This window comes from Portunus trituberculatus, chromosome 20 (genome assembly GCF_017591435.1).
Source record: "Portunus trituberculatus isolate SZX2019 chromosome 20, ASM1759143v1, whole genome shotgun sequence".
In the NCBI taxonomy this organism is placed as follows: domain Eukaryota; kingdom Metazoa; phylum Arthropoda; class Malacostraca; order Decapoda; family Portunidae; genus Portunus; species Portunus trituberculatus.
In genome coordinates, this window is record NC_059274.1 from 242,453 (window position 1) to 267,568 (window position 25,116).

General features: G+C 41.0%; 2 protein-coding genes across 3 annotated transcripts in view; one reads left to right on the forward strand and one right to left on the reverse strand.

Moving 5' to 3' along the window:
- Nucleotides 1–548: 548 nt before the first annotated feature.
- The window catches only part of LOC123506508 (coatomer subunit alpha-like), a 39,176-nt gene continuing 14,608 nt past the window's right edge, over nt 549–25,116 (forward strand). Inside the window, exons 1-5 of one of the 2 annotated variants that reach the window (XM_045258638.1) lie at nt 549–706; nt 2,292–2,397; nt 21,564–21,711; nt 22,919–22,999; nt 23,302–23,509. In XM_045258638.1, the coding sequence (XP_045114573.1) occupies nt 2,318–2,397; nt 21,564–21,711; nt 22,919–22,999; nt 23,302–23,509 (517 nt within the window). In that variant the 5' untranslated portion in view covers nt 549–706; nt 2,292–2,317. The remainder of the gene's footprint in view (nt 707–2,291; nt 2,398–21,563; nt 21,712–22,918; nt 23,000–23,301; nt 23,510–25,116) is intronic. The other variant, XM_045258639.1, reaches the window with a different exon arrangement.
- On the reverse strand, nt 7,961–10,969 carry LOC123506509. The gene is made up of 2 exons (XM_045258640.1): nt 10,890–10,969; nt 7,961–8,904 (listed from the first exon to the last, which is right to left on the reverse strand). The coding sequence occupies exons 1-2, from the start codon at nt 10,944–10,946 to the stop codon at nt 8,467–8,469; spliced, it is 495 nt and encodes a 164-aa protein (XP_045114575.1). The 5' UTR covers nt 10,947–10,969; the 3' UTR covers nt 7,961–8,466.

Below are 25,116 nucleotides of genomic sequence, written 5' to 3' on the forward strand. Positions count from 1 at the left end.
CATGAACTGTACGAAACCTCCAAGTGATACTGACATTATGGCATAGATAGGGATATGATATATAGGTGATGCAAAGAAAACTAGAATCAACACTGAGTCATTGCAAAGCTTCAAAAGAATATAAAGAAATTTATAGAAGGGGGTGACAGCAATGTGTTGGCCTGATGGCTTCTTGCAGCTTCCCTTATTTTCTTATGATGATAAAGTCATTGATTGGTTGACTGATGGCTTTACTTTATGTTCTAAGAGACGTGCACAACAATACAGGAAGGCAAGTGCCAGGTCACCCCGGCTTCTGGCTTCCCCAAGGCTTGAACCAAAATACATGTAAAAGGTATATTTTGACAAAAAAAAAAAAAAAAATGCACTCTGAATGACTTAAACTAACCAATATATGTATCGATATCAAGGATTCAATCTCCTTGATAGAGAGTATAAATATAAACAAAATTATTAAAAAACATATAATACAAGAGGCAATTAAGAACAGCCATAGAAATACCACAATTAGAATAAATAAGCAAATACCAGACATAATAGATATATAAAAGAATTACGTTAACGATATTTGACAAGACGTGAAGAGAGCAGAGAGTAGAGGGCAGACTGGTAGAGGCGTCCACGTCAACACTGAGACGGGCGGCCGGGTGACGGCTGGTGTTGTTCCTGGATCTTGTAACCTGCCACACATTGCATTGTATTCCTGGTGAGGGTTTTTTGTATTTGTTAAGAATGTCTGGATGTTAATCAGCATTGTGTTGTAATGCCAGAACGTAGTGGTGGAACAGTACTATGAGTGGAGGATGGGTGTCACCTGTTTTACTTATTTATTTACTTAATTTATTTTTGTGTCCACAGATTTGACCAAAGATTCGGTAAGTGTACAGTCTTACGCTATATTCTAACTTCAGGATGAAACTATTTAGCTCTGGTAGTTTTCGACATGTTTGGAATTAATCTATACTTTGTTTCCCTCGCAAGTAATTATTTATTTATTTTTTTTTACGCAAAGAGAGACCTGCCAAGGGCCATAAAACATAAGAAAAATGCCCACTGAAATTGCAGGTTCACCAAAAGATCTTGAAGGAATCAGCTAAAAGACAGGGAAACCATATTTAACATATAACATAACATTTGTTAATTTATTTATTGTATTCCCACCTGCTCTTCTCTTTCTTAAAAAAAACAGGGTGTATGCCCACAGAAAGTGCTGTATTGGGTCACTTTGCAGTTTGCCCTGCCATGGATTCTAGTGTGTGGCTCATGTTTTTGTAGTGAGAGCTCTGCGCGTCCTTCTCCCCCGGATCGGTTGCAAATCCTTAACAGACTGATAAAGACTACTGAAATAATACTTCTATGGGTAAATAGCAAGACAAGGCATGCCACTCCATTCACTGATGTTTTTGGGTCTTAATCTGCAGATGAATGGCTGAAGAAAGTATATCTGACTTATTGAAAAACATTAATAGCTACTTGACCATGCAGAATATATTTGACAGTGTCACATATGTACAAGTAATGTTAGTAGTATGTGAAAAATAGAAATTGACAAAATGACAGTAAGTAGTACCTATGCCTAAAGCTGTTCCAAGGCTCAGTGTGCCCATGGGTGAATGGACAAGGAAAGTATATCGAACCATAATTGAAAAATCATAAATGTTTGTCTGAGCAAGATATATATATATACATATATATATATATATATATATATATATATATATATATATATATATATATATATATATATATATATTACATTCCTGTATATGAAAAGCTGCAAGAATAAAATTATATGTCTTGTACCATAGACTCTGTAACTTCATGGGTCTATGTACATTGCTAGTGGTGGGTCTACAGACAAAATATGATGAGGCTAGGTAAAAATAAAGATAGGATGCCTTTTCTTTTGTTTTGAGACTTTGCTTGCCTAATATTTTGGCAGGTCTGCCAACACATCAAATATTTGGAATTTTTTTTTTTTTTAGTGCAAGTGTTCAGCTTCCAACCATTAGTGGTGCAGGCAATTTTATTTATAGTGGTACTCATATTTGGGCCCATATCACCACCCAAGCTCATCTTGAGTGTAACCACCTAGAACCTGGGTATCATGGTGATATGTAGGTAACTTTAAACCACTCGACAAATGGCAAAGTGTTTTAAGGCTGTACGTGGTGGGATTTGAACCTATGCGTGAACGTCTGCCCGATCCCACGCTCACTACCTTATCCACTACGCCACCGTATTGTGAATGTTTGATTACTTTGAATGTAATGTAAGTTTTCACATTTCAGAATATTAGTGAGTCACCACAACAACCATGTTAACCAAGTTTGAGACCAAGAGTGCCCGTGTGAAGGGGCTCTCTTTCCATTCCAAGCGACCGTGGGTCCTCGTAAGGTGAGGGACATTGATATTCTTTTGCTGCCTTCTACTTTGCTGTTTCTGCTTCCATCATGCTGTCATCATGATATCATGTTTATCATGACATCATTAGTAGCATAAATTCACCCTTTATTTTTAACAATGTGTCCTTGAAATTTACCAGAATCATTTGTAATGTTACTGTGTCTTTTTGGAGTATTTGGCTTTTGAGCAATCTCACCAAAAACTCCAGTACATCTGGTAACCTTCCTTCACACCTTGCAAACTTTTGTAGATATGAACATTGATCAAGGCAAAGTTAGTCCTTATACTTCGTTGGTGTAAAGAAAACGTATACTTGACCCTCGTTTATCCAGATTTCAGTTCATCCGGACAGTTTCCAGGTAATAATTTATTAATTTGAGTGTGGATGGTAAACAAATGAATTCAAACAATGCACGCCTCACATGCTGTGAGAAGCAATCAATAGATGGTGACAGGCTGTTGTAAAAAAGTGCGGTAGCTCCGGCCTATGCTCAGAACAGTGTTTTGTCTGATAAGTGAACAAATTTGTGCATTATTCAATACCTTATAATGTTTAATTATATCTTCTAAGGGTGTTAAGCATGAGCTAGTGGCCCTAACTGTGGCTTAAAAGCTGGAATTGATAAGAAAATTAGAGAAAGGCATTAATGTTATAAGTATTTGTGAGGAGTATGGTGTGGCCAAGCAGACTGTGTCAAACATTAGAAAATCAAAAGATAAGCTGATAGAATATTGTGGCAAATACTGCATGGATGCATCATCAAGTAAAAGTAGTAAAGGTGCACGAAGGAAATATTTAAGGGAGCAGAAAAGATGCTGCATTAGATGCCACAGTTATGAAGGGGTATGTGTGGTGGGGATCAATGTCTGTGGCATTGAAATCTTTGTAGCAGCCAGGAAGCTGGCACAGAAGATTGATATAGAAAATTTTAGGAGTGATGGTTGGCTGTGGCAATTCCACAATTGACACAGACTTTTAAATCTTCTGTGAAGCTGGCGATGCAGACATGGCCAGCATTGCATGACATGGCTGCATGTTGTGGTAGTAAGCTCACTGTACTAAACATCTATGAAGTTTTTTGTGCCTCTCAGCTAGTTAGTTATGCTAGTTTTAGGTTAGGTTAGCTTAGATTAAGTTTGTTTTGGGTTAGTTGGTCAGGGAAATCAAAATAGATTAAAAAGTGTAAGGTGACAAATAACCATATTTGGCAATTGAAGGACCCAGACTGGTGCCTGCATCATTTGCTCCAGAAAATGAGGATTGAGTGTAGTTAGCATACATATAGATATAAAACAAAGGTACTTTGGTGAATTTTTATATTGTCAATATTTGACAATATGTAAACTAAATAAATGTCATTATGTAATTCTAACAATAATGAGTTGCACTTTGCAGATTTGTGAAGAAAAATTAATCTGGCATTACAGAATATTGTAGTAAAACATTTATTAGGAGAGATCAAATGTACAAGGAAACAAAGTTACATATTTCATCTGAAAACCAGATATACTTCTTATTCAAAACTTTTTCTTCTTTGAAACAAAACCTACTACATACTGCAATGTAAACTTTGTGGTACCATGGATAGCGGGGCTATTCACAGGGATTGCTGTAGCTTCACCATCACTGTCATTTTTCACTGATGTTCTCTTCTTCACTATACTTCTATGTGATTATTTCTGTCATCATAATTCCAGTCATATATATGTAAGCTCAGTGTCATTATTATCAGCCATAGTATGTTGCAAAATAAGTTTTGATTCAGAATGTTATTTGCTTGCATTACCTTACAAGCTTTGAAATAGTGAATAGGCATAGAAATATGAGAAAAAAATTGAAAGCAACTTAAAGACAAAGGGAATAATTACAGAGCAGCAACTTTTACATACATTGAGCCCAGGAGGCTTGCACTGATTCTCAGTAATCAACATAAATAAAATGAATTTTGACTAGGCAGTGGGATAAAAGACAGAAAACCTTAGGCAATCATAACTGTGAGTGGCACATATTCTGAGAGAAACACGTTATCACAGCTTCTGGAAAGCACAAATTTCAAATGAAACCACAGTCATGGTGTGTCAGGGTTTGCTGCAAAGCTACACATGAAAGTACATAATTCACTGGCAGTAGTTGTAGGAATAGTTATGAACAGTAGCATTCTGACATGTCTAGACAGGCTTTGTTTATACAAAAGCAATGATAGTGTTAAGAAATGCTTTACCATCACATTGGAAACAAAAGTGGACATAGAGTGCAGTTATATTGAATCACGTTATTGGGCTTTGAAGTCCTGCCCTTAAATTGGAATGCTTAGGAAGTGTTTGTAAGTGTTCATGATGCTGGAATCTAATGGACAAGGTGGAGGTTGACACTATTTTGTGTATATGATTAACATGAAAGTACTGTTTTTGAAGACTGTTACGAGGTGGGCCATCAGGGTTACAAGTTTAATGATGACTGAAGTGAAAGATAGCAGAAAATATTATATTGGTCTTGTTTGTAGCTTATATTTGGTCAAGATATAGTGCAGCAGACAACACTGTTAGCCTCCTGTGATCAATCATTTGCATTACCTATAGAAGGACTGACAGCTGCCTGAACTTGTATCAGACCATTTGATGTGTAAGGTTAGCCTTGCTCTGCACCACCTTTACTAATAACAAAAGTCACTGTGTTTCAAGATACAAATTGAACCTCGATGTAATGTACCCTGCTGCAATGGATTTCGGAGGCAGTGGACAAAATCCGCTGGTCTGGGTTGTCTAATCTGATATTGGTTGCAACAGACAAAAATTAACAAAGTCTGCAGATCTGAATGTTTGTCTAATTGTTTAAAACTCATGGCAGAAGTGTACCGAGACTGGTAGTTCAGTAAATGGCCACTAGTGAGTAAACACGCAAGCCATGTGTTTATGTTTACAGGTGTAGAATGAGTTATGGTTGCCTGGGAACTAGCTGTGTTTTCACCTGTTTTTTGGTGTTTTTTATGCTTATATGTAACTACAGTGCAGTGATTTCATTATGGCATAGAAAGAGAAGTCAAGTGGTAAAACAAAGCATGTGTAAGTATAACTGCAGAGAAATTAGAACTTACCAGGCTAGTGTTGTTTAGAAGAGTTGGATGAGCTGTGATTGCCAGGGAACTTGCTGTGTTTTGGCCTGTTCTTCCAAGTTTTTTATGCTTATGTAATCATGCAATGCAGTGAAATGCATTATGTCATCGAAAGAGAAGGGGATCGGTAAAAAAAAGCATGTAAATCTAAATATTACTTTATTAAGAAGGTGGAATCCAGTGTGCCAGTCGCTCCTGTGTGTGAGTATGCCATTAAGAAACAAACAGTAAGTGATATTCGCAAGTCAAAAGTCAGACTGAAAGAAAATGCGGTGAAATGCTGTACATAGGTAACACTTTTTATGGAATGTAGTTAGTTAATCCTATATTTTCACACCCTGGGAAGGTATCCTCACACTAACAGACAATCGACTTTAACAGACCAGTGGTCCCTCTTTTTAGTCCATTGCATCAAGGTTCAACTGTATTGTTTCTGTAGAGATCAATGCAGCATTTGGAAACTGTAGTTTAAAGAAGATACTTCCATATTATTTGATTGCCATTTGGCAACTGTCAATTACTCAATATCCATTTATCACCAACCATTGTACTTAAGTGATTCAATAAGCAAGGAAGCAGAGTTACAGTTCTGTATAAGTTCTTTAATCTTCATTTTTGGTTATCCTTGCACTCTCTTCCTATATACTTTTGTCCTTTTATTTTCCTCTCATTTTTCTTTCATAAAATTCACCTCAGTCTTATCTCAGTGAAGGTCATCCTCTCATACAAGGAATAGTTTCCCATACTCATAAACACCTTCTGTCATCTCATAAATGGACATTTAAAATCTTTTGTGGTGCTGTTTTAGGTCAGGTGTATGAATAGTTTTGTAATTTGAATGTCCATCTTGAGGACTATATCTAACTATGATTGTGTGTTTATAAAGGATTTTTGCCAGCTTATTCTGAAACCTGTAATCAGTCTTAAGATGACAGCATTAGATGTTATTTGCCAGTATTTTATTAGATATATGGAGTGGAGAAGGAGACAGGAATGACTGTAATTAAGTTTGTTGAAGAGAATAAGCTGGTGAGAAAAAAGCATGAAACTTAGTTCATGGCCATCCTCATCAAAATAACTGTGCTTGTGATTCTGAACAAGTATAAATTGTCCAGATATATGCATGAAACTTGGTTCATGGCTAGCCTGACCAAAGCACCATGGTGGCCGTGACAGTGTGGCCTCTCACTCTCTCATATTCAATTCTGAGCAGGTCTTTCTGTAAATCTTTTAGTGTCACTCCACTCCTTGTGCATGGAGGTCAAGTGTATGGAGATTAATTCTCACCATGTTCACTTGCCTCATCCCAGCACGTACCATAATGAAAGTTAATATCACCTTGTACAGTCCAGTGTCTACATGAATGTATAGGAAGGTTATTTGTTTCTTTGCTTCTTGTGGGATATGTATATGTAAGCTTTGGGTAGAGTTTATGCTAAATAGAGACATTTGGCTTGGCTCTGTGCTGATGGTCTTGCTGCATTTAGCATAGCTCTATTGTCTGTCTTGCCTCTTAACTCTTTAGATCCATGACTTTTGAAGCTAAGGGTTGTATTGATCAATTTCATGTGTGACTGGATAGAAGCAAAGACAGTATTTGTTGTTAACTTTTCACTGGTATATATCCTGTCAGGTAATATGATTGAATAATGCCCATTATGGTGATCAGAAGCTAACCTTTTATCTGCTATTTCATTTACTGCCAATTGAAAAAAATATCATGAAAAGATCTTACAAATAAAAATTATATAGGTTATGATAATTTCAGGTAAAAAGTAAATTTTATTATGAAATGAAAAAAGATAATGACAATTCTTGATTAAATTAGTAATGACAAGTGGAGAAGTCAGTGAATTGAATGACAAGAAAATTGACTGCTGGGTGCTCGCTCTCTCTCTCTCTCTCTCTCTCTCTCTCTCTCTCTCTCTCTCTCTCTCTCTCTCTCTCTCTCTCTCTCTCTCTCTCTCTCTCTCTCTCTCTCTCTCTCTCTCTCTCTCTCTCTCTCTCTCTCTCTCTCTCTCTCTCTCTCTCTCTCTCTCTATGTGTCTATGATTGCTTTGAGTTACTTGTGTGTGGCTATTCCTTCCATCTGTTAGGCATAGTGAAAAGATAAAAAGTTTAGTGTCTTCACATTCAATGGCTGTCTTAAATATTTTGATGTTTTGTGTAAAGATTTTTTTGAATTTTTGGAAGTTTCAGCAATGCTTTGCTATATAAAGTTCCAGTAATTATTTCATTATAAATGTTTTAATCAATTTTGATTTCACAGGAAAACTATGCGGTAATCTTAGTTGATTTTAAGAAATATATAAAAATGTATTTATATTTAGGTATCCTTTAAACTTAATTAACTTTTCCCTTTAGCTCTTCAATCATTGTTTTGCAATAAGGAGGAGGAAATGAGGGATTGGATGATGAGAACATCATAGTGAAAAATCAAGTATGGTTAAAAGTAGCACTTTCATTTTTGATCTGTTGATATTTACATGTTCAATGAAGGTAGTGAGAGCCAGGTGTCTGGCCTGAGTTTGTACATACATAACAAAGATTCGTGATTTTGTGACAAATAACTTTGGTGGATGAGAGTAGACAAGGGAGCCACATTGTGTGGTTTAGAAGATATGTCAGGATAATTTTGCATTGGCACCCAAAATGAATGATTCAGTGGTCACCCAACAAGCTTGATGGGCTGAGCTTGAAGCTTGGAATACTTAACTATCCTCATAGATGTTGTGTAGTATTTATCAACATCTTTAAATAATATTTGAAGACTGCAAATTCATATATAGGTATACAAATACAGTATTCTAAAAAAGTATGTAGGTAGAATTTGTGTCAACAAAATTAGTCAGGGATGCCCTGTGGCTTGTAAGGTTTTTCTGTGATAAAGCATATCTTGGTTTGTCATCTCTGGCCAGTGTGTGGTGATGGTGGTGGTTTAGTAATCTCATTTTCCTGTGGGAAATCTTCGTGCATTTTGCACACCTTGGCTGGGCACCACACGTAGTCTGTGGCTGGCCTCCTCTTCTGCAAAGTGTGTGGATGTCTCTGCCACCGGCCTGCGTCGCCGGCCACCCTGCTGCCTACCTCGCCCCCTTCCCCTTATCCTCTTCCTGCCTGTGGGAGTTGTGGATGCTGTGGGGGCTGTAGGAGAGTCTGCCTGTGGTGGTGGGGTGGTGGTGGTTGTGGTGGTGGTGGTAGTAGTGGTGGAGACAGCTGAAGGTCCGGAGCCTTGCTCTCCCTTGGAAGCACTGAGCTTGGCAGCCAGTGAAGCCTTGAGGTCTGGATGGTCGTTTAACAACTCTTCAATGGTGATGGGGCGGATGTTGGGTTTACTAGCTGACACCACCACTGCCCCCACCACTGCCAGCACCACCAGAACAGCCTGAAATGGCAAACACCACAACATTATCACTCATTAAGGTTCTGTTTAGTCAGACTGTCACCATTCAGGAGAAAACCCTTGGTAAATTACAGGTGGAGTAAAATGGGAGGAAAAACTGGTCCTGTTTGGCAATGCTTACAGAAAAATCCCTCTCTCTCTCTCTCTCTCTCTCTCTCTCTCTCTCTCTCTCTCTCTCTCTCTCTCTCTCTCTCTCTCTCTCTCTCTCTCTCTCTCTCTCTCTCTCTCTCTCTCTCTCTCTCTCTGTGGCCTGGTTAAGACACCACTAATCTGTCTGGGCTGAGAAAGAAACGTTGTGTTGCTAAGAGTGATGTGACATGGTGAGTATTTGAGAGGGCAAGGAGTCTTGACCCTTGACACCACCACCACCACCACCACCACCATCATCATCATCATCATCATCATCATCATCATCATCATCATCATCACCACCACCACCACCACCACCACCACCACCACCACCACCACTACTACTACTACTACTACTACTACTACTACTACTACTACTACTCCCCCCCTTCCAATGAGATATTAATGTGGTGCCCATAGAAGGTAGACAGGTATGGTGGTGGTGTCAATGGCTGTGGTGTGTATAGTGAGCGTTTATGTACCTGACAACCTACTGTATGGTGTTGGCGGCGGAGAAACAGGTGAGGTCAATCTTCACTTTCACTCCTGCAGTCGTGTTCAGTTCTCCTCCTCCTCCTCCTCCTCCTCCTCCCAGCTTTACGTTCTTGCTCACTCCTGCTCTCCCTACCCCACCTCTCCCTCCCTCAGTGCACGGGGATAGTGGTAAGGAGGGAGGAGGGGGAAGAAGGCCAGTCTTTGTTATGTCATCACATCAGACCTTTTATCTGACACAGTTAGGCCGCCGACCTTCCACCACCCTCCCCGATCCCCCACCCCACCCCACCCCTCTGTTGCTCTTGCAGTATTATAACTGAACACTTTTTTTTTTTTGTCGTTTGGTTTTACTAAGATAGTGTCTGTGTTATTAATATAATTTTCGCTCTCTCTCTCTCTCTCTCTCTCTCTCTGGGAAAGTGCAGGAAAGTGCAAACTCAGGCCCGTAGCTGCGTGAGTGTGCAGTGTTCAGGAACAAATAGAAAGGGAAAGCGGCGAGATTTGGAACGTGCGCCTTATTACATGTAGCTGCTTGTCACTTGTCACCTTCTGTCCTCCGTGTCGTGAAGCTAATAATGACACAGTAGTGGTATTATTATTATTATTAGTAGTAGTTTTTGTTGTTTGTCACGTGCAGTGGTTCCAAGTGTGTGCTTGTGGAATACAGCAATGGAAATACAATGATAGGAAAAGTAGTTAGTGTAAAGTGTGTTGAGAGAAAGTCCGCTGTTACAAGTGGCGATGGCTCACGTGATCGCCAAGGGAAACTGTGAAAAATCGTGACAATTTTGCAGATAATTCATGTGTGCATTTTTTTAAATTTTCTTTTCGTCGCATTCCTTCGTGACAATTGAATGCAAGTCATGTCATACACAGCCACCGTGGTCATATCTCCGTCACCACCACCACCGCCACCACCAGCACTCTACACCAGTCACCACCACTTTCATCATTGCATGCACTGGTCTCTCTCCATCACTATCACAACTCACTGCATCACTATTCCATCACCATCACCACCTGCAACATGAACAGCAGCAAAAACAAAAAATAAAAAATCTTGTCATTAATCACTATTGTATGTTTTTAGTTACTACTAATCAAATACAATATCATCTGAGGTCACAGTTATCACCACTACCGCCACCACTGTCATGGACATCACTATTCTTGTTCCTTCGCCATTAACCAATGAAGCAGCCGTGATTTAATTTTCACCTGCACTGCTACTCTATCTTAGGACACACACACACACACACACACACACACACACACACACACACACACACACACACACACACACACACACACACACACACACACACACACGGGAACATACTCACTCCTCGCATGGCTGAACACTTTCTTGCCGAAAACTGACACTCAACAAAGGCTTGCATGTACCTAGTCCCTCTTATATAGTTCGTAATAGTTGCCAGATGCCGCCAGCGTGCCCATCTCTCGGTCCTTGGGAGTCTGGCAGTGGTGGTGGGGGTGGATAGAATTAGAGGTGACACAAGCTCACTGGGATCAAGGATAAGGAGGGACGAGGGAGCAAAGAATGATAGGAAAGATCAGGAGTGTTGGACTGCCTTGCCTGGCTCATAGTGTTTAAAGGGATGGGGTCCATACAAAATCCTTACTGGCATGGAAGTTAGTGACTTTTTTTCATTTTCATTTTCAGTGTGGTCAACTAGTATTCTATTAGTAAACGTGTTCGTAACAGGCTGGTTCTCTCTGCGTAGTTATGTGGGAAAAGTTATGAGCAAACATACACTTTAAATTATTCAGATACTTTGTTGTTTTGGGGAAAGTTAAAACTGGTCCCGGTACATAAATCACGAGCCGTCGGAGTCAAGGTAAGATGTCTATTTTAGGATGAAGTTTCCTCATCGCATTGGTTTTCATGGTAATTTTAAGTATACGTGGTTATGGTGCTGTAGTACGCGAGAAAGGGATTAAGTAGTTGCGCCTTACATGGACGTGTCTGGTTATGTGTCAAAATATGCGAAAACCATCAGCAGCCTTCGACTTTTGAACAGCAGAGGGGTGGGCTTCCGGTGCTTGTTAGTATAGGGTAAGTGTCACAAGCAGGGTGGGGATGGGAGGTGAGGACGTGAAGGAAGGAAAGGAGGGAGGGATGAAAGTGCTGCCCAACTCAGGAACAACAGCCTCTTTTAGCACTTTCTCTCCGTATCTTTTTTTTATTTTTTTTATTTTACTTTTTGCTGTTTGTCAGCTTTTCTTTATATTTCACTAACAACTGTTTACACACACACACACACACACACACACACACACACACACACACACACACACACACACACACACACACACACATTTTTTTCCCTTTTCGTTTTTTTTTCCCTTGTTTTTCCTCCGAGGTGCTGTTTGGTCCCCGCTTGTCTTGTCGCAGTTCACCTGAGGCCATTCAGAGGCGAAGGGAGGAAAGTCAGAATAGGAAGGGGGGATAAGAGAAAGATGAAAATAGAAAAGATGGGGAGGAGGAGAGGAAAGGAGGGAAATCAGCAGTAAATTATCGAGCGTGACTGACACCAACGAGGACCGGTTTAGTGGTGCCGGGGATGGGGGTGAGAAGGAGGGAGAGAGTAGTGCCATACCTCCCTCCTTTCTCTCCCTAGTCTTTCCTCTCTTCTCCCTCCTTACTCCCTCCCTTCCTCTTCTCCCCTTCTTCCCACCGTCCGTGACCCCCTTGCCACGTGGGGTCAGGTCAGACAACGAGCGTCTTAAAGGTTGTGCAACAGCCTACCCAATATTAGCGCACCGCACGCACGGCTGCCTCACTCACTCACTCACTCCGTGCCTGCCTGCCTGCCTGCCCAACCGCCCGCCCAACCGCCCGCCCGTCACACACACACACACACACACACACACACACACACACACACACACACACACCGTACACCACTCACAGCTCGAACCGTCAGCCTCCCCGCCCAACTCCAACACAAGTCACAGCCTACCACACTCCTTTTTAGCCCGCCACATCACATCTGACACACCCAGACTCCTTCCCCCCCTCCCAGTCTCCCGCACCGGATACACAGGTGGGGGATGTTGCCGGCGTGCCCTTCACTGCTTCCCCTTCTGCCGATGACTAAGGTGTAAGGCGCCGGTGGTAGGTGGTGGGTAGGGGCGGCAGTGACGGTAGTGGCAGCGACTGAAGCGGTGGCGTCTCAGCCTGCTCTATCTGGTTCTAAGAATCTTTTAAGGAACCTTGACCTGCTTCATGACGTCACAGGTCGGTAGCAGGTCACCGCCACGTAGACGAGAGCCACTACGTCGCCTGCTAGACAGACCGATAACCACTCGCTCCGCCCTGGACGTGACTCTTTCGCCGGTGTTCCCAGAAGTGTTGATTTTATGCGTTCGTGTCTGCCAGCCAGCGTCTTTGCTTTCACTTTTGTTTTCATGGATGCAAAGACAGTTGCAGCCACACCTTCCATTGACGGATCCCCTCGCCTCTCGGTATGGGACCCTCGTGGCCGCCAGAGCTCGTAGTCCTTAGCAAAGAGTAATAATGCCTTTGTCTAAGTGTGTGCAGCCTGTCCAGATGGTTATTGTTTGTGATCTGAGTACCGTCGTGAGCGCATATTCGGATCCAGTCACGAAGACCGCGAGGCCAGGGGAAAATACACACACACACACACACACACACACACACACACACACACACACACACACACACACACACACACACACGACCTATTGTGAACTGCGCCACGAGACAAGTTTCCTTCAGTCCCGTTAGAATTTTGTTGCTCCCTTCCTCCGCTCTCTCTCTCTCTCTCTCTCTCTCTCTCTCTCTCTCTCTCTCTCTCATCCCCGTTCATCCAGGAAGAAACCGTTGCAAATGCTTAGTAATAGAGTGGTGAAAAAATTGAAATGAAAATGGGGAGTAGGAGGTGGCGAGATAAATGCAGGAGAGGAGGTGGAGGAGGAGGAGGTGGTGGTGGTGGTGGTGGTGGTGAGGCAAGAGGGTCGCCCTGTGGTGGTGTGGCAGGCAAGGGACTCGTCACTTTCACTCTCAGTCTAGCCAAGTCTCCCCGTCCTTCCTTCTTTCCTTCGTCTTTCCTTCGTCCTCCTCCTCCGGCTTTCTTACATAAACCCCATCCTCGTTTTTTTCATTTCCTTCCTCTCCTACGGCACCCTTTAGCACTTCAATCTCGCCTTCCTATTTTTTCCAAGCCATTTCACATCTTGCTCCATTCTCTCTCTCCATTTCTCCTTCCTTTTGCTTGGGTGGGAGTAGAATCGTAGAATGCACATCTTCCCCCCTTTCCTTTACTTCACTTTGTTTTTTATTTTCATTTACCTTTCCCTGTACCTTTTATTAGCCATCCTTGTTTCTCCCCATCCCTTTGTGTATTCCCAGCTTCTCTAAATGGTAGTAGCTTTGAGTATGAGGATTGTATTAAGGTTATTGCAGTAGCGAGGGAATGGATTGTGAGGGTGTAGGTAAGGGAAGCCAGAGAGAGAGAGAGAGAGAGAGAGAGAGAGAGAGAGAGAGAGAGAGAGAGAGAGAGAGAGAGTGCTTGGCGGTGAAATATCAAGCCCATTGCCTTCTTCCCTGGTTTACCTTGGCGCCCCTCCCTTTTCCTCCTCCTCCTCCTCCTCCTCCTCCTCCTCCTCCTCCTCCTCCTCCTCCTCCTCCTCCTCCTCCTCCTCCTCCTCCTCTTCCATGTAGCAACGGAGAGACACAACGAATGCTAAGATGCTCATGAAATTATTCCTCCTCCTCCTCCTCCTGTTGTTGTTGTTGTTGTTGTTCTTGTCGTTGTTCTCTTTCTGCTATTTCTCCTCCCTTTCTTTCTTCTTTTCTTCCTTCCTTCCTTCCTTCCTTCCTTCCTTCCTTCCTTCCTTCCTTCCTTCCTTCCTTCCTTCCTTCCTTCTTTCTTTCTTTCTTTCTCTCTCTTTCTTTCTTTTTCTTTCTTTCTTTCTTTTTCTTCTTGTTCTTGTTGTTCTTCTTCTTTATCCCCTATTCCGTCTCCTCCTCCTTCCTTCTGTTACTTCTTGTTCTTCTTTATTCCCTATTCCGTCTCCTCCTCCTTCCTCCTTCTTCTTCTTCTTCTTCTTCTTCTTCTTCTTCTTCTTCTTCTTCTTCTTCTTCTTCTTCTTCTTCTTCTTCTTCTTCTTCTTCTTCTTCTTCTTCTTCTTCTTCTTCTTCTTCTCCTCCTCCTCCTCCTCCTCCTCCTCCTCCTCCTCCTCCTCCTCCTCCTCCTCCTCCTCCTGACCACAGAGTTATGAAAGTTTATCGCAGGTGTCCGCATTTCCTCGTCCCGTTGTTACGTTGCTGTTTTTAGGATTAGTTCACGCGCGTGCCTTTCTTCGCCCCCCGGCCCGCATCGCCCTGGAGCGGACTTGCTGGGGGTGGGTGGTGGGACTGCCAGGGTTTAGGATGTCTAGGGAGAGAGTGAGAGGTGGTATAGTTCGCCAGGTGGGTCAGGTGATGATTGTAGAGATTAGGTAAGGTAAGGTTATATAGGGTTAAGTTAAGCCAGGTGAAGTAAGATTATGTAAGGTGAGGTCAGGTGAGGTGAGGCTAAAGTGCTTTATTAACCCCTTTAGTACTAGGACACATTTTTAGCACGAGTCTGGGTATGATTAGGCGATTTTATTAACATTAGGAAAGGTCTGTGGAGGTCAGTAGATTAATGGCGAAAGTTTTCACTGTTTTAATCCCCCACATAAATTTCTGAAGCTGCATAAAATCGCCAAATATTTAAACGATTTTATTGACATCAGGAAAGGTCTGTGGAGACTAATGGCCAGAGTTTTCATTGTTTTAATCCTCCACATGAGTTTCCGAAGCTGTATAAAATCGCCAGATAGTAAGCAGAATGAATGTGAAAGCTCGCCATGGTACTGAGGGGGTTTAGAGTCTGTTGGGGTGTGGATGGTGCGGTGTTTTCACGTGGAGGTTGAAGGAGCATAAGTGTTTTATTTATTTATTTATTTTTTTTACTCAATGCGTCTGTTTTTGTTGTAAATTAGTCTCTTACATAAGTGTGGAAAACATGTGAACAGTACTCTCTCTCTCTCTCTCTCTCTCTCTCTCTCTCTCTCTCTCTCTCTCTCTCTCTCTCTCTCTCTCTCTCAGGCCTATCCGAAGATCGGAAATAATGAGCTCTGAGCTCGTTCCGTAAGGGTAACGTCTGGCTGTCTCTTCAGAGACTGCAGCAGATCAAACAGTCAAATACACACACACACACACACACACACACACACACACACACACACACACACACACACACACACACACACACACACACACACACACCGGTAGCTCAGTGGTTAGAGCGCTGGCTTCACAAGCCAGATGACCGGGGTTCGATTCCCCGGTCGGGTGGAGATATTTGGGTGTGTCTCCTTTCACGTGTAGCCCCTCTTCACCTAGCAGTGAGTAGGTACGGGATGTAAATCGAGGAGTTGTGACCTTGTTGTCCCGGTGTGTGGTGTGTGCCTGGTCTCAGGCCTATCCGAAGATCGGAAACAATGAGCTCTGAGCTCGTTCCGTAGGGTAACGTCTGGCTGTCTCGTCAGAGACTGCAGCAGATCAAACAGTGAATTACACACACACACACCCCAAATCCACCACCTACACAACATCCACTCTCACCAGACCTTACACAGCTCCACCAGCCTGACACACCCTAGGAAGAGCAACAGCTTGTATTGTCCTGCAGGTGAACTAACGTGCTTAACGGGACACAAATCACCTTGGTCTTAACCTTACACAGGCAACGGCAGGGAAGCCTTCTTTGACATCCTCTACTGTCAGCCACGAGAGAGATGGATGTTGTTCTATGCTGGTTATTAATGCATACTTGAATGAGAGAGAGAGAGAGAGAGAGAGAGAGAGAGAGAGAGAGGTGGTGCTGGTGTTTTATGGATGCACAACTATTACCAGGAGACGAAGAAAGGGAGGAGGAAGAGAGAAGACCTTTCACGAATCCCTCTGGTGCTCCTTGGCGATGTCAGGTCTTCTTGCCTCACTCTAGGGACCTTTAGTGCTGCCCTGATGTGCTCCTGGTGCCCCCCTACTCCTCCTCCTCCTCCTCCAGTAGGTGTGGTGACTCAGCTCCAGACCCTCGATGGGACTTCATTCTCCTAATATTACAGGTCTGGTGATCGTGTCTCTTCCTCCTCCTCCTCCTCCTCCTCCTTCCGTGTTGCCATGGAAGGTTTTGCATCAATGTTCTCGTGTTCTCTTCCGTATGTTGCCGTAAACGATCTCTCTCTCTCTCTCTCTCTCTCTCTCTCTCTCTCTCTCTCTCTCTCTCTCTCTCTCTCTCTCTCTCTCTCTCTCTCTCTCTCTCTCTCTCTCTTTCCTTCCTTGTTTCTTGTGCTTTGTTCGTTTCTCTTGTTCTGATGCATGTGCTTGTTGCTTCATTTTTCCTTTGTTCTCTCTCTCTCTCTCTCTCTCTCTCTCTCTCTCTCTCTCTCTCTCTCTCTCTCTCTCTCTCTCTCTCTCTCTCTCTCTCGTTAACCATTAATATGTTTTCTCTTCTCCTTTTCATCCTTTCTTTGTTATAATATTTGTCTTTCATGGTTTTTCTTTTCGATCTTTTTGTTTTCTTCATATATATTCTTTATTTTCTGTCTTTTCCCTTCCTCGTTTTCCTATTTCCCTTGCCATTTATGTCTCGTTGTCTCTGTCTTCCTTCTCCTCTTACTCTTTCTTATCTCTTTCTCTTATTCTCCTTGTCATTTCCTTTTCTCGTTTCTCTTCCTCCTCCTCCTTTCTTTCTCTTTTTTTTTTTTCTTCTTCTTCTTCTTCTTCTTCTTCTTCTTCTTCTTCTTCTTCTTCTTCTTCTTCTTCTTCTTCTTCTTCTTCTTCTTCTTCTTCTTCTTCTTCTTCTTCTTCTTCTTCTAATTATTATTATTATTATTATTATTATTATTATTATTATTATTATTATTTATTTATTTATTTATTTATTTATTTATTTATTTATTTTCTTCTTCTTCTTCTTCTTCTTCTTCTTCTTCTTCTTCTTCTTCTTCTTCTTCTTCTTCTTCTTCTTCTTCTTCTTGTATCTTAGCTTCCACGTATTCTGGGGATGGGGAGGTGAGACATATATGTATACCGTAAGGAAAACCAATCCCCCTCTCCTTTCCCCTCTTCCCTCTCACACGACCCTCACACACACAAACCTCTTCATTACCTCTCCCTTCTCTCCATCTTGTCCTCTTACCTTATATCCTTCTTTCTATTCTCTTCGTTTTCTTCTTAGTCTTTTTTTCGTGATTGTTGTTGTTGTTGTTGTTGTTGTTGTTGTTGTTGTTGTTCTTTTCTTCTCGTCTTTTTTTTTTCTTGTATATTTTGTGATTGTTTTTGTTTAGTTTCTATGTTTGTTGTCTATTGTTCTCTCTCTCTCTCTCTCTCTCTCTCTCTCTCTCTCTCTCTCTCTCTCTCTCTCTCTCTCTCTCTCTCTCTCTCTCTCTCTCTTTGTCTCCATGTTTTGTTTTTCTTGTTCTTTTTCTTTTTCTTCTTTTTCCTTATTTTTACTTCGGTTTTTTCTTTTTTTATTTCGTGATGTGATTGTGTAATGTTTTGTTTTGTTTTTGTTCTCTTCTCTTCCCTTCTCTTCTTTTCTCTTTTCTTTTCTTCATTATTCTTTTTTTGTTTTCTTCTCTTCTCTTCTCTTCTTTTCTCTATTCTTCTCTTCTCTTTTCTTCTCTTCTCTTCACTTTTCTTCACTTCACTACTCTTGTCTTCTCTTCTTCCTCTTTTCATCCTTCTCTTCTCTTCTCTTCTCTTCTCTTCTCTTCTCTTCTCTTCTCTCTCTCTCTCTCTCTCTCTCTCTCTCTCTCTCTCTCTCTCTCTCTCTCTCTCTCTCTCTCTCTCTCTCTCTCTCTCTCTCTCTCTCTCTCTCTCTCTCTCTCTATGTATTGTTTTGTATTTGTTTTATTTCTGTATATTGTTCTCATTCTTTCAGTTTTGTTAATTCATGTTTCTCTCTCGCTATCCCTGTTTTTTTTTTATTTATTTTTATTTACTCTCACTTTCCGTCCTTGCAAGTTTTTATTGAATTGTTTCCTTATGAGTGAGGTGAATCTTAATATTTCCTTCACATTTCATATTCTAATGATACCTCTTTCATTCAATTATCTGTCATGTTATGTATCTTTAATATTTCCTTAACTTCTTCAGTACCATGACGCGTTTTTATATTCATTCTGCTTATTGTATGGTGATTTTATACAGCTTCAGAAACTTGCGTGGAGATTAAGATAGTGAAGACTCGGACCATTAATCCTCAGACCTCCATAGACACTTCCTTATGTCAAGAAAGTCGTCTAATCTCTCCCAAAACTCATGGTAAAAATGCGTTCCAGTACTGAAGGAGTTAATTTTCTCCTAATATTACTTCATTTCGTTAATTTGTGTTCTTATGTAACTTCAATATACATCACGATCTCCTTACATTACCCATTTTATTCAGTTAGTTGTCATTTTCTATGTATCTTTAAATATCTCACTAAATCTCCTTTCTCCACTTACCTGTCGAGGGTATTCCGGATGTGGTGTTCTAATTATTGGCAGGTGCGGCCGTGACACCTTACTGAATATTTCCAGATCATTGCAGTAAGACAGAAACCCTTTGTGGTACAGTTAACTCTTTCCAGATAAATAATAGACTCACCGTTATATGTCGTTCCTCCGTCAGTGTGTGCGTGTGTGTTAAATGGTGAGTCAGTCAGTCAGTTAGTAAGGACCAGGGAAGTTACAATCATAACCTTGATTCTTTTTTATATAACGGGAAGGTATGGGTAGGCTTTTTTTACGTAAGATAGAAGTAAAAGATGGAGATGTTTGGAACTTTGAGAGAGAGAGAGAGAGAGAGAGAGAGAGAGAGAGAGAGAGAGAGAGAGAGAGAGAGAGAGGTGGCGTTCTGCTTCGTCTTTACACTTTGAATTATTTGAAGGACGAAAATAACGAGAAGGAGGATGAGAATTAGAGGGAAGAGGAATTGATGGTGGTGGTGGTGGTGGTGATGATTAATTACACTCGTGACTCTTAACAACACATCCCTTGGAGAACAACACATCCCGTGGAGAAAGGGGGTGGAAGAAGGGGACGGTGTGGTCCGTTTTTTGTTTACACCTGGAGGAGGAGGAAGAGGAGGAGAAGGGGTGACAGCTGTGGTGGTTGGCCTTGGGAACCTCTCGCGCTGGCCCGACACACTAGTATTATTCATTTCCATTTGATTTCTTCCCATATTTGCTCGTTGAGTTATTATTTTTCACTTAGGATTATCGTGGGGTCTTTCTTTTCTTCTTGTCTTTTTTTTTAAGTCTTAGTGAGGTTTACAATTTTTCTTTTTCTTCTTCTTCTTCTTTTTCTTCTTGATCCAGTGAAGGTTTAACGAAGACGTTTTCACTCTTGCTATTATTCTTAATCGTATTCTTTGTTTTGTACGTTGGGCATGAACTCTTTCTTTACTTCCTCCTTTCTGTTATTAGTATGTTTCTTTGTACGGTTGACATGACTTCCATATTATTGTTTTCGTTGATTTTATTGTTGTTCTAATGAAGATTGTGACGACCCGTAACATAATTCACCTAGTTACGTAATTAATATCTAACTGTTCCTGTCTTTCTTATTTCCCTTCCGCTACTTTGATAGGATATATAGTTACTGTTATTCTCCATATTCGAGAGGAAGACGTTCAGATTTCGTCCCTCTATCTCTCACGTTATAGTTGAATACATTGGCAGTTAGACCTTATGAAAAGACAAAAGGGAAGACATTCTAAGACGTGCGAATGCTTCCAAGTCTTCGTAACCCAGCTTAGTGGTCTTATGGTTATGCTTCCAGATGTGAAGGTTTTGTGGAAGTAGTGAATGTGTGTGTGTGTGTGTGTGTGTGTGTGTGTGTGTGTGTGTGTGTGTGTGTGTGTGTGTGTGTGTGTGTGTGTGTGTGTCCGTCCGTCCGTCCCTGTGGCCATCATACATACGTCATACTTAGGTAATCAAAACCGCACTCAGACTGAACATGAAAAAAAAAAGTCACGGGTTTGATTCAGTTCCCGATGTTCTTAAATTAGAAGTTTCCCTCAGTGAATGTCATCTACTTTTTTACCTCCTCCTCCTCCTTCTCCAGCACTCTAGCTATCTCCGTATTTACCATCACCACCACCACCTTTGTTCCATTGTCACCTCACGCGCTACGTTCACGTCTCTGGTTTTGCTTCAAGTATGCGAGAGAGCGAGGACAAGATAGGTTAGGGTTCGCTAGATGTGCTTCCTCGTATACATAAACCTTTTGAAACGCCCCCTTGACACATCATAATGCTTTGATTATTATTGTTTTGCTCCTTTTGCATTATAACTTTATTTATCTTTATTTACGTAGGATTTTGTTTCCAGTGTAATGCGACTGGGAAGTCTTGAGAATGTAAGGAGGGATACGGAAAGGGGGAAGAGAAATGGGCGTGGTCTGCATCCCCTTCTTGAGCTCCCCTCCTCATTCCCTGTCCTCCTTCCTTGCCTTGCGCACCAGTCAGCAACCATTTTTTTTTTTTTTAAGCCGTCTGGTTCTTGTATTCAACCTTGAACTTTTTATTTTTGGGTTATTGGTTGAGACAAATGTTGGAAATACATTGATAATCTCACCTCGCTCTTCATGTTTTGTCTGTTTAATAATCCTTTCATGGCCGACATTATTACGGCCTTTTTTTTCAATTATGTTAATTAGTTTATTTCACTTATTCTTGCCTCACTTCACATCTTACCTCATTTCACCTCGTATCCCTTCCATACCTCACTTGACGCCACCTAATCACATTTCATCACATGTATCAGCTCATCTTTTCCGTACTTCCCATCACTTCACCTCATCTCCCTTCCTTACTTTACATTACATTATCTAACCATATTTATCTCAGTCTCTTATCATTTGTTCCATACCTTACTTCATCTCACATCTCTCCTGACCACCAGCTTCATGTCATCTCATCACCTCTCTCAATGGTTCCTTCTGCCCACAGTCTGCACAGCGGTATCATTCAGCTATGGGACTACCGAATGTGTACGCTGATGGACAAGTTTGATGAACATGAGGGTCCCGTGCGAGCCGTTTGCTTCCACCAACAACAGCCGCTCTTCGTGTCTGGCGGCGATGACTACAAGATCAAGGTAAGGACATGGGTGTGGAGGTTGTGGGTGTGCCTCTCATCGTCACCTTACCCATCCTGCTGCTGCTCCTCCTCTTGCTCCCTGATCTACCGTGTGTGTTGATGCTGCCACCACGCCCCCTCTCCCCCATTCTCTCTTTCTCTGTTATTACCATATTTGAGTGGTATATATTTGTTTGAGCCAGCTGCTGCTGCTCTTTCTGCTGCTATAATCACTATCATCACCGTATCTTTACTACCACTGACTACTAAACACCAGACAAGGAGTAATGCTACTATAACAACTACGATCTTTCATGTACCACTGTCTTCACGCCAAGCTCTGTTTGCCACACCCAGTACGGCTTATGTACCCAACACTTCCCACCCAGGATAACCTCTAGCCCCTCCTTCCCACAGCCCCATACTTGAAGCCAGGTTTGTCATACCCATGGTGAAGGCTGCTGAATATTTCCTTCCACACAGCCTTGAAATGGTTAGCCTTCACACGCCTCACAGTGTTTGTACTCATGTTCTTCATCTGCTTACAAAATAAATGGTGATGGAGTTCTTTTATTGTAGTGGTGAGTCATTATCATTAAAGATTCTTAATAATGATGGAAATGTATGGATGGCAATGATATGTGGGAATAGATAGGTGTGTTTTATAAAGGCTTTGTCATGTGGATATCTGATGGCTTCTTGCATCTTCCCTTTTTTTATGATTTTGTTCTTTTTTATATGTTTAGTATCATATTCTGTTACTTTTCCCTTTCTCCCATTATTTATTTCAAAACTCCTTGCTCATTAAGAATTAGCCAGGTAGATTAAAGACTACAAATTAAATAGTTGTAATGCCTAGTGTAACTGAATAGTGGTGACTGATAATTAAGAGACATTATTATTTAGTTTAATGTTCCTTTTTTCCATAAAGGGTTGAATGATGTGATTTTTTTCTTTTCTTTCTTTCATTGACTTTCTTCCTTGATGTTCATTCTCGTCATTGTCTCAGCATTCACTATCATGATAATTCAGAATCAGTGTAGGAATTTGCATTGTGTTTTTGTTTGTCTTATTGTGTATGATCTTCAGAACTGTAGATTTCTCTCCCATTTTTTTTCCTTTTTTTTTTTTTTGTCTTGCTCCACACACTGTCTTGATGATTTATGCATGATATGGAAATATTCATGTGTATTTCTTTTGATTGTTTCATTATTTATCATCCTCAGGTGTGGAACTACAAACTGCGACGATGTCTCTTCACACTGCTGGGCCATCTGGACTACATTCGTACCACTGAGTTCCACCAGGTAAGCCTCACTGTCCCTCACCATTATCTCACTAGTCTTACTTTCCATCTTTTTTTTTTATTTGCTTGGCTCCTCCTGTCCCACATTTTTCGACACAACAAGTTCTCCATGTGTTACCGTTTCTTTTCTGTCACTTTTTGTTGTGTAGAATATTGTTGTGTTTATTTGTGTATGAACATGTAGAAGTAGAATAGGCAAGGTTATCTTAGTCCATATGAGACTGTTAGAAGAATTAATTGATTTCATTTGATATAGCATAAGAATAAGCAGCAAAGACTAACTCCCATACTTGTTTCATAAAGGAGTACCCATGGATCCTTTCTGCCTCGGACGACCAGACCATCCGCATCTGGAACTGGCAGAGTCGATCTTGTGTGTCCATCCTGACGGGCCACAATCACTATGTGATGTGTGCCCGCTTCCACCCTTCCCAAGACCTCATTGTGTCAGCCTCATTGGATCTGACTGTTCGGGTGTGGGATATCTCAGGTATTCCCGGCAAACCTGGAGGTAGGTACTGCTCTAGCTGGTACCCGGGACCTATACAGTACCAGGTATCCTCTCTCTCTCTCTCTCTCTCTCTCTCTCTCTCTCTCTCTCTCTCTCTCTCTCTCTCTCTCTCTCTCTCTCTCTCTCTCTCTCTCCTTCAGGTTCTGATTTTAATCTTTACAGTTAACCCTCTATAAATCGGATGCATATATGTCGGATATCAGATAAACCAGATTCTATATAACCATGGAATTATATTCATCTAAATCATACGGCAATAATATATACAGTAGGCATCGGACCGGAAAATTTTACTCATGGCTTACAGAAGCTCTCGAGTGATACGTGCACCTGTCCTTGGGATCAGGACTGTTGATAAACCCCTTTCACAGGGCTGTGTGGCTTCTGCATAAATGTGTTCTGTTTTTTATTATTTATTTATTTTTCAAAATTAATTAATTAATTTTTTTTTTTTCAGAATTTTAATACCATTTTAGCTATATTGCTAAAACTGGATAAATCAAATCGTTAGGTGTTTTGACAAGGGATTCCCAATTTATCTCATTTATAGAGGATTTACTGTACTTTTCTTTGGCTCCCTTTAATTTCTTTTATTTTCTCTGCTTTCCATCTTTCCTTATGCATTCTCTTGCTCACTCACTTGCTCACTCATTCATACCATAACAAACAGCATGATTGGTGTTGGACCTCAGGATTCTGCAAAATCTTTATGCTTTCAAGTTGACCTTCTGAATTCTTATATTACTGAATTTGCGGATTATAATTACAATGCTCTGATGTGCAAAATGACAGTACAAATCAAATCTACTGTAAAACAGTGACCCAGTATAAGACAGGCCAAAATCTTTCAAAGAGGAAGAAGAGAATGCTTCTATTCAAATTCTCACCTGTTCTTTGAGATAGTATTATTTTTCATAACTTGTTAACAAAATGTGATGACAAATTTTTTTTTTAAATCAGTAGTGTAACGTGTACATTCATGTTTTTAATAAGTGAATGAAATGGAAGTCAGGGAGCTATTTCATATTACAACATGACTGAGAAATCATTTTTGAAATCTCACTGGACTAGTGCTTGCTTGGGAAGCAAAAATGAAAGCAGTAAATGGATAAACAAGTCCTGAGTGCATGAGAGGGTGTTTTTGAAATGAACTGAAGGGTATCATTAACTAATACTTCCCTAACTAATGCATGGGATGGCAGTGGGAAACCTTGCCAGCTTACTAGTGAAAAAAATGTTACAGTAACCATTAATAATGCAATTATTATGTTATTATTATATCAGGATTAGAGATGTATCGGATATCCGCATCCGCATCCACATCCGTGGTTGTGATAAACTGAACATCCTTGTCTGCCTCTGCATCAGCATTTGTGGTGAAATATATATCCGCATCTGCATCTGCACTCTACAGAGGATGTGTGGATGCGGATGTGTTTTATGCATTGCATTTAGTAAAACTAAAGCAAATAATATCACTTATTTATTTACTTTCAAACTTATACAATGTAATGTATCTAGAATTTAGGGGAAGGACAGGAGGAGGGAGTAAATTTTACATAACGTCTTTGAAGTACAAATACATAGTAAATAAATAGCAAACTGTG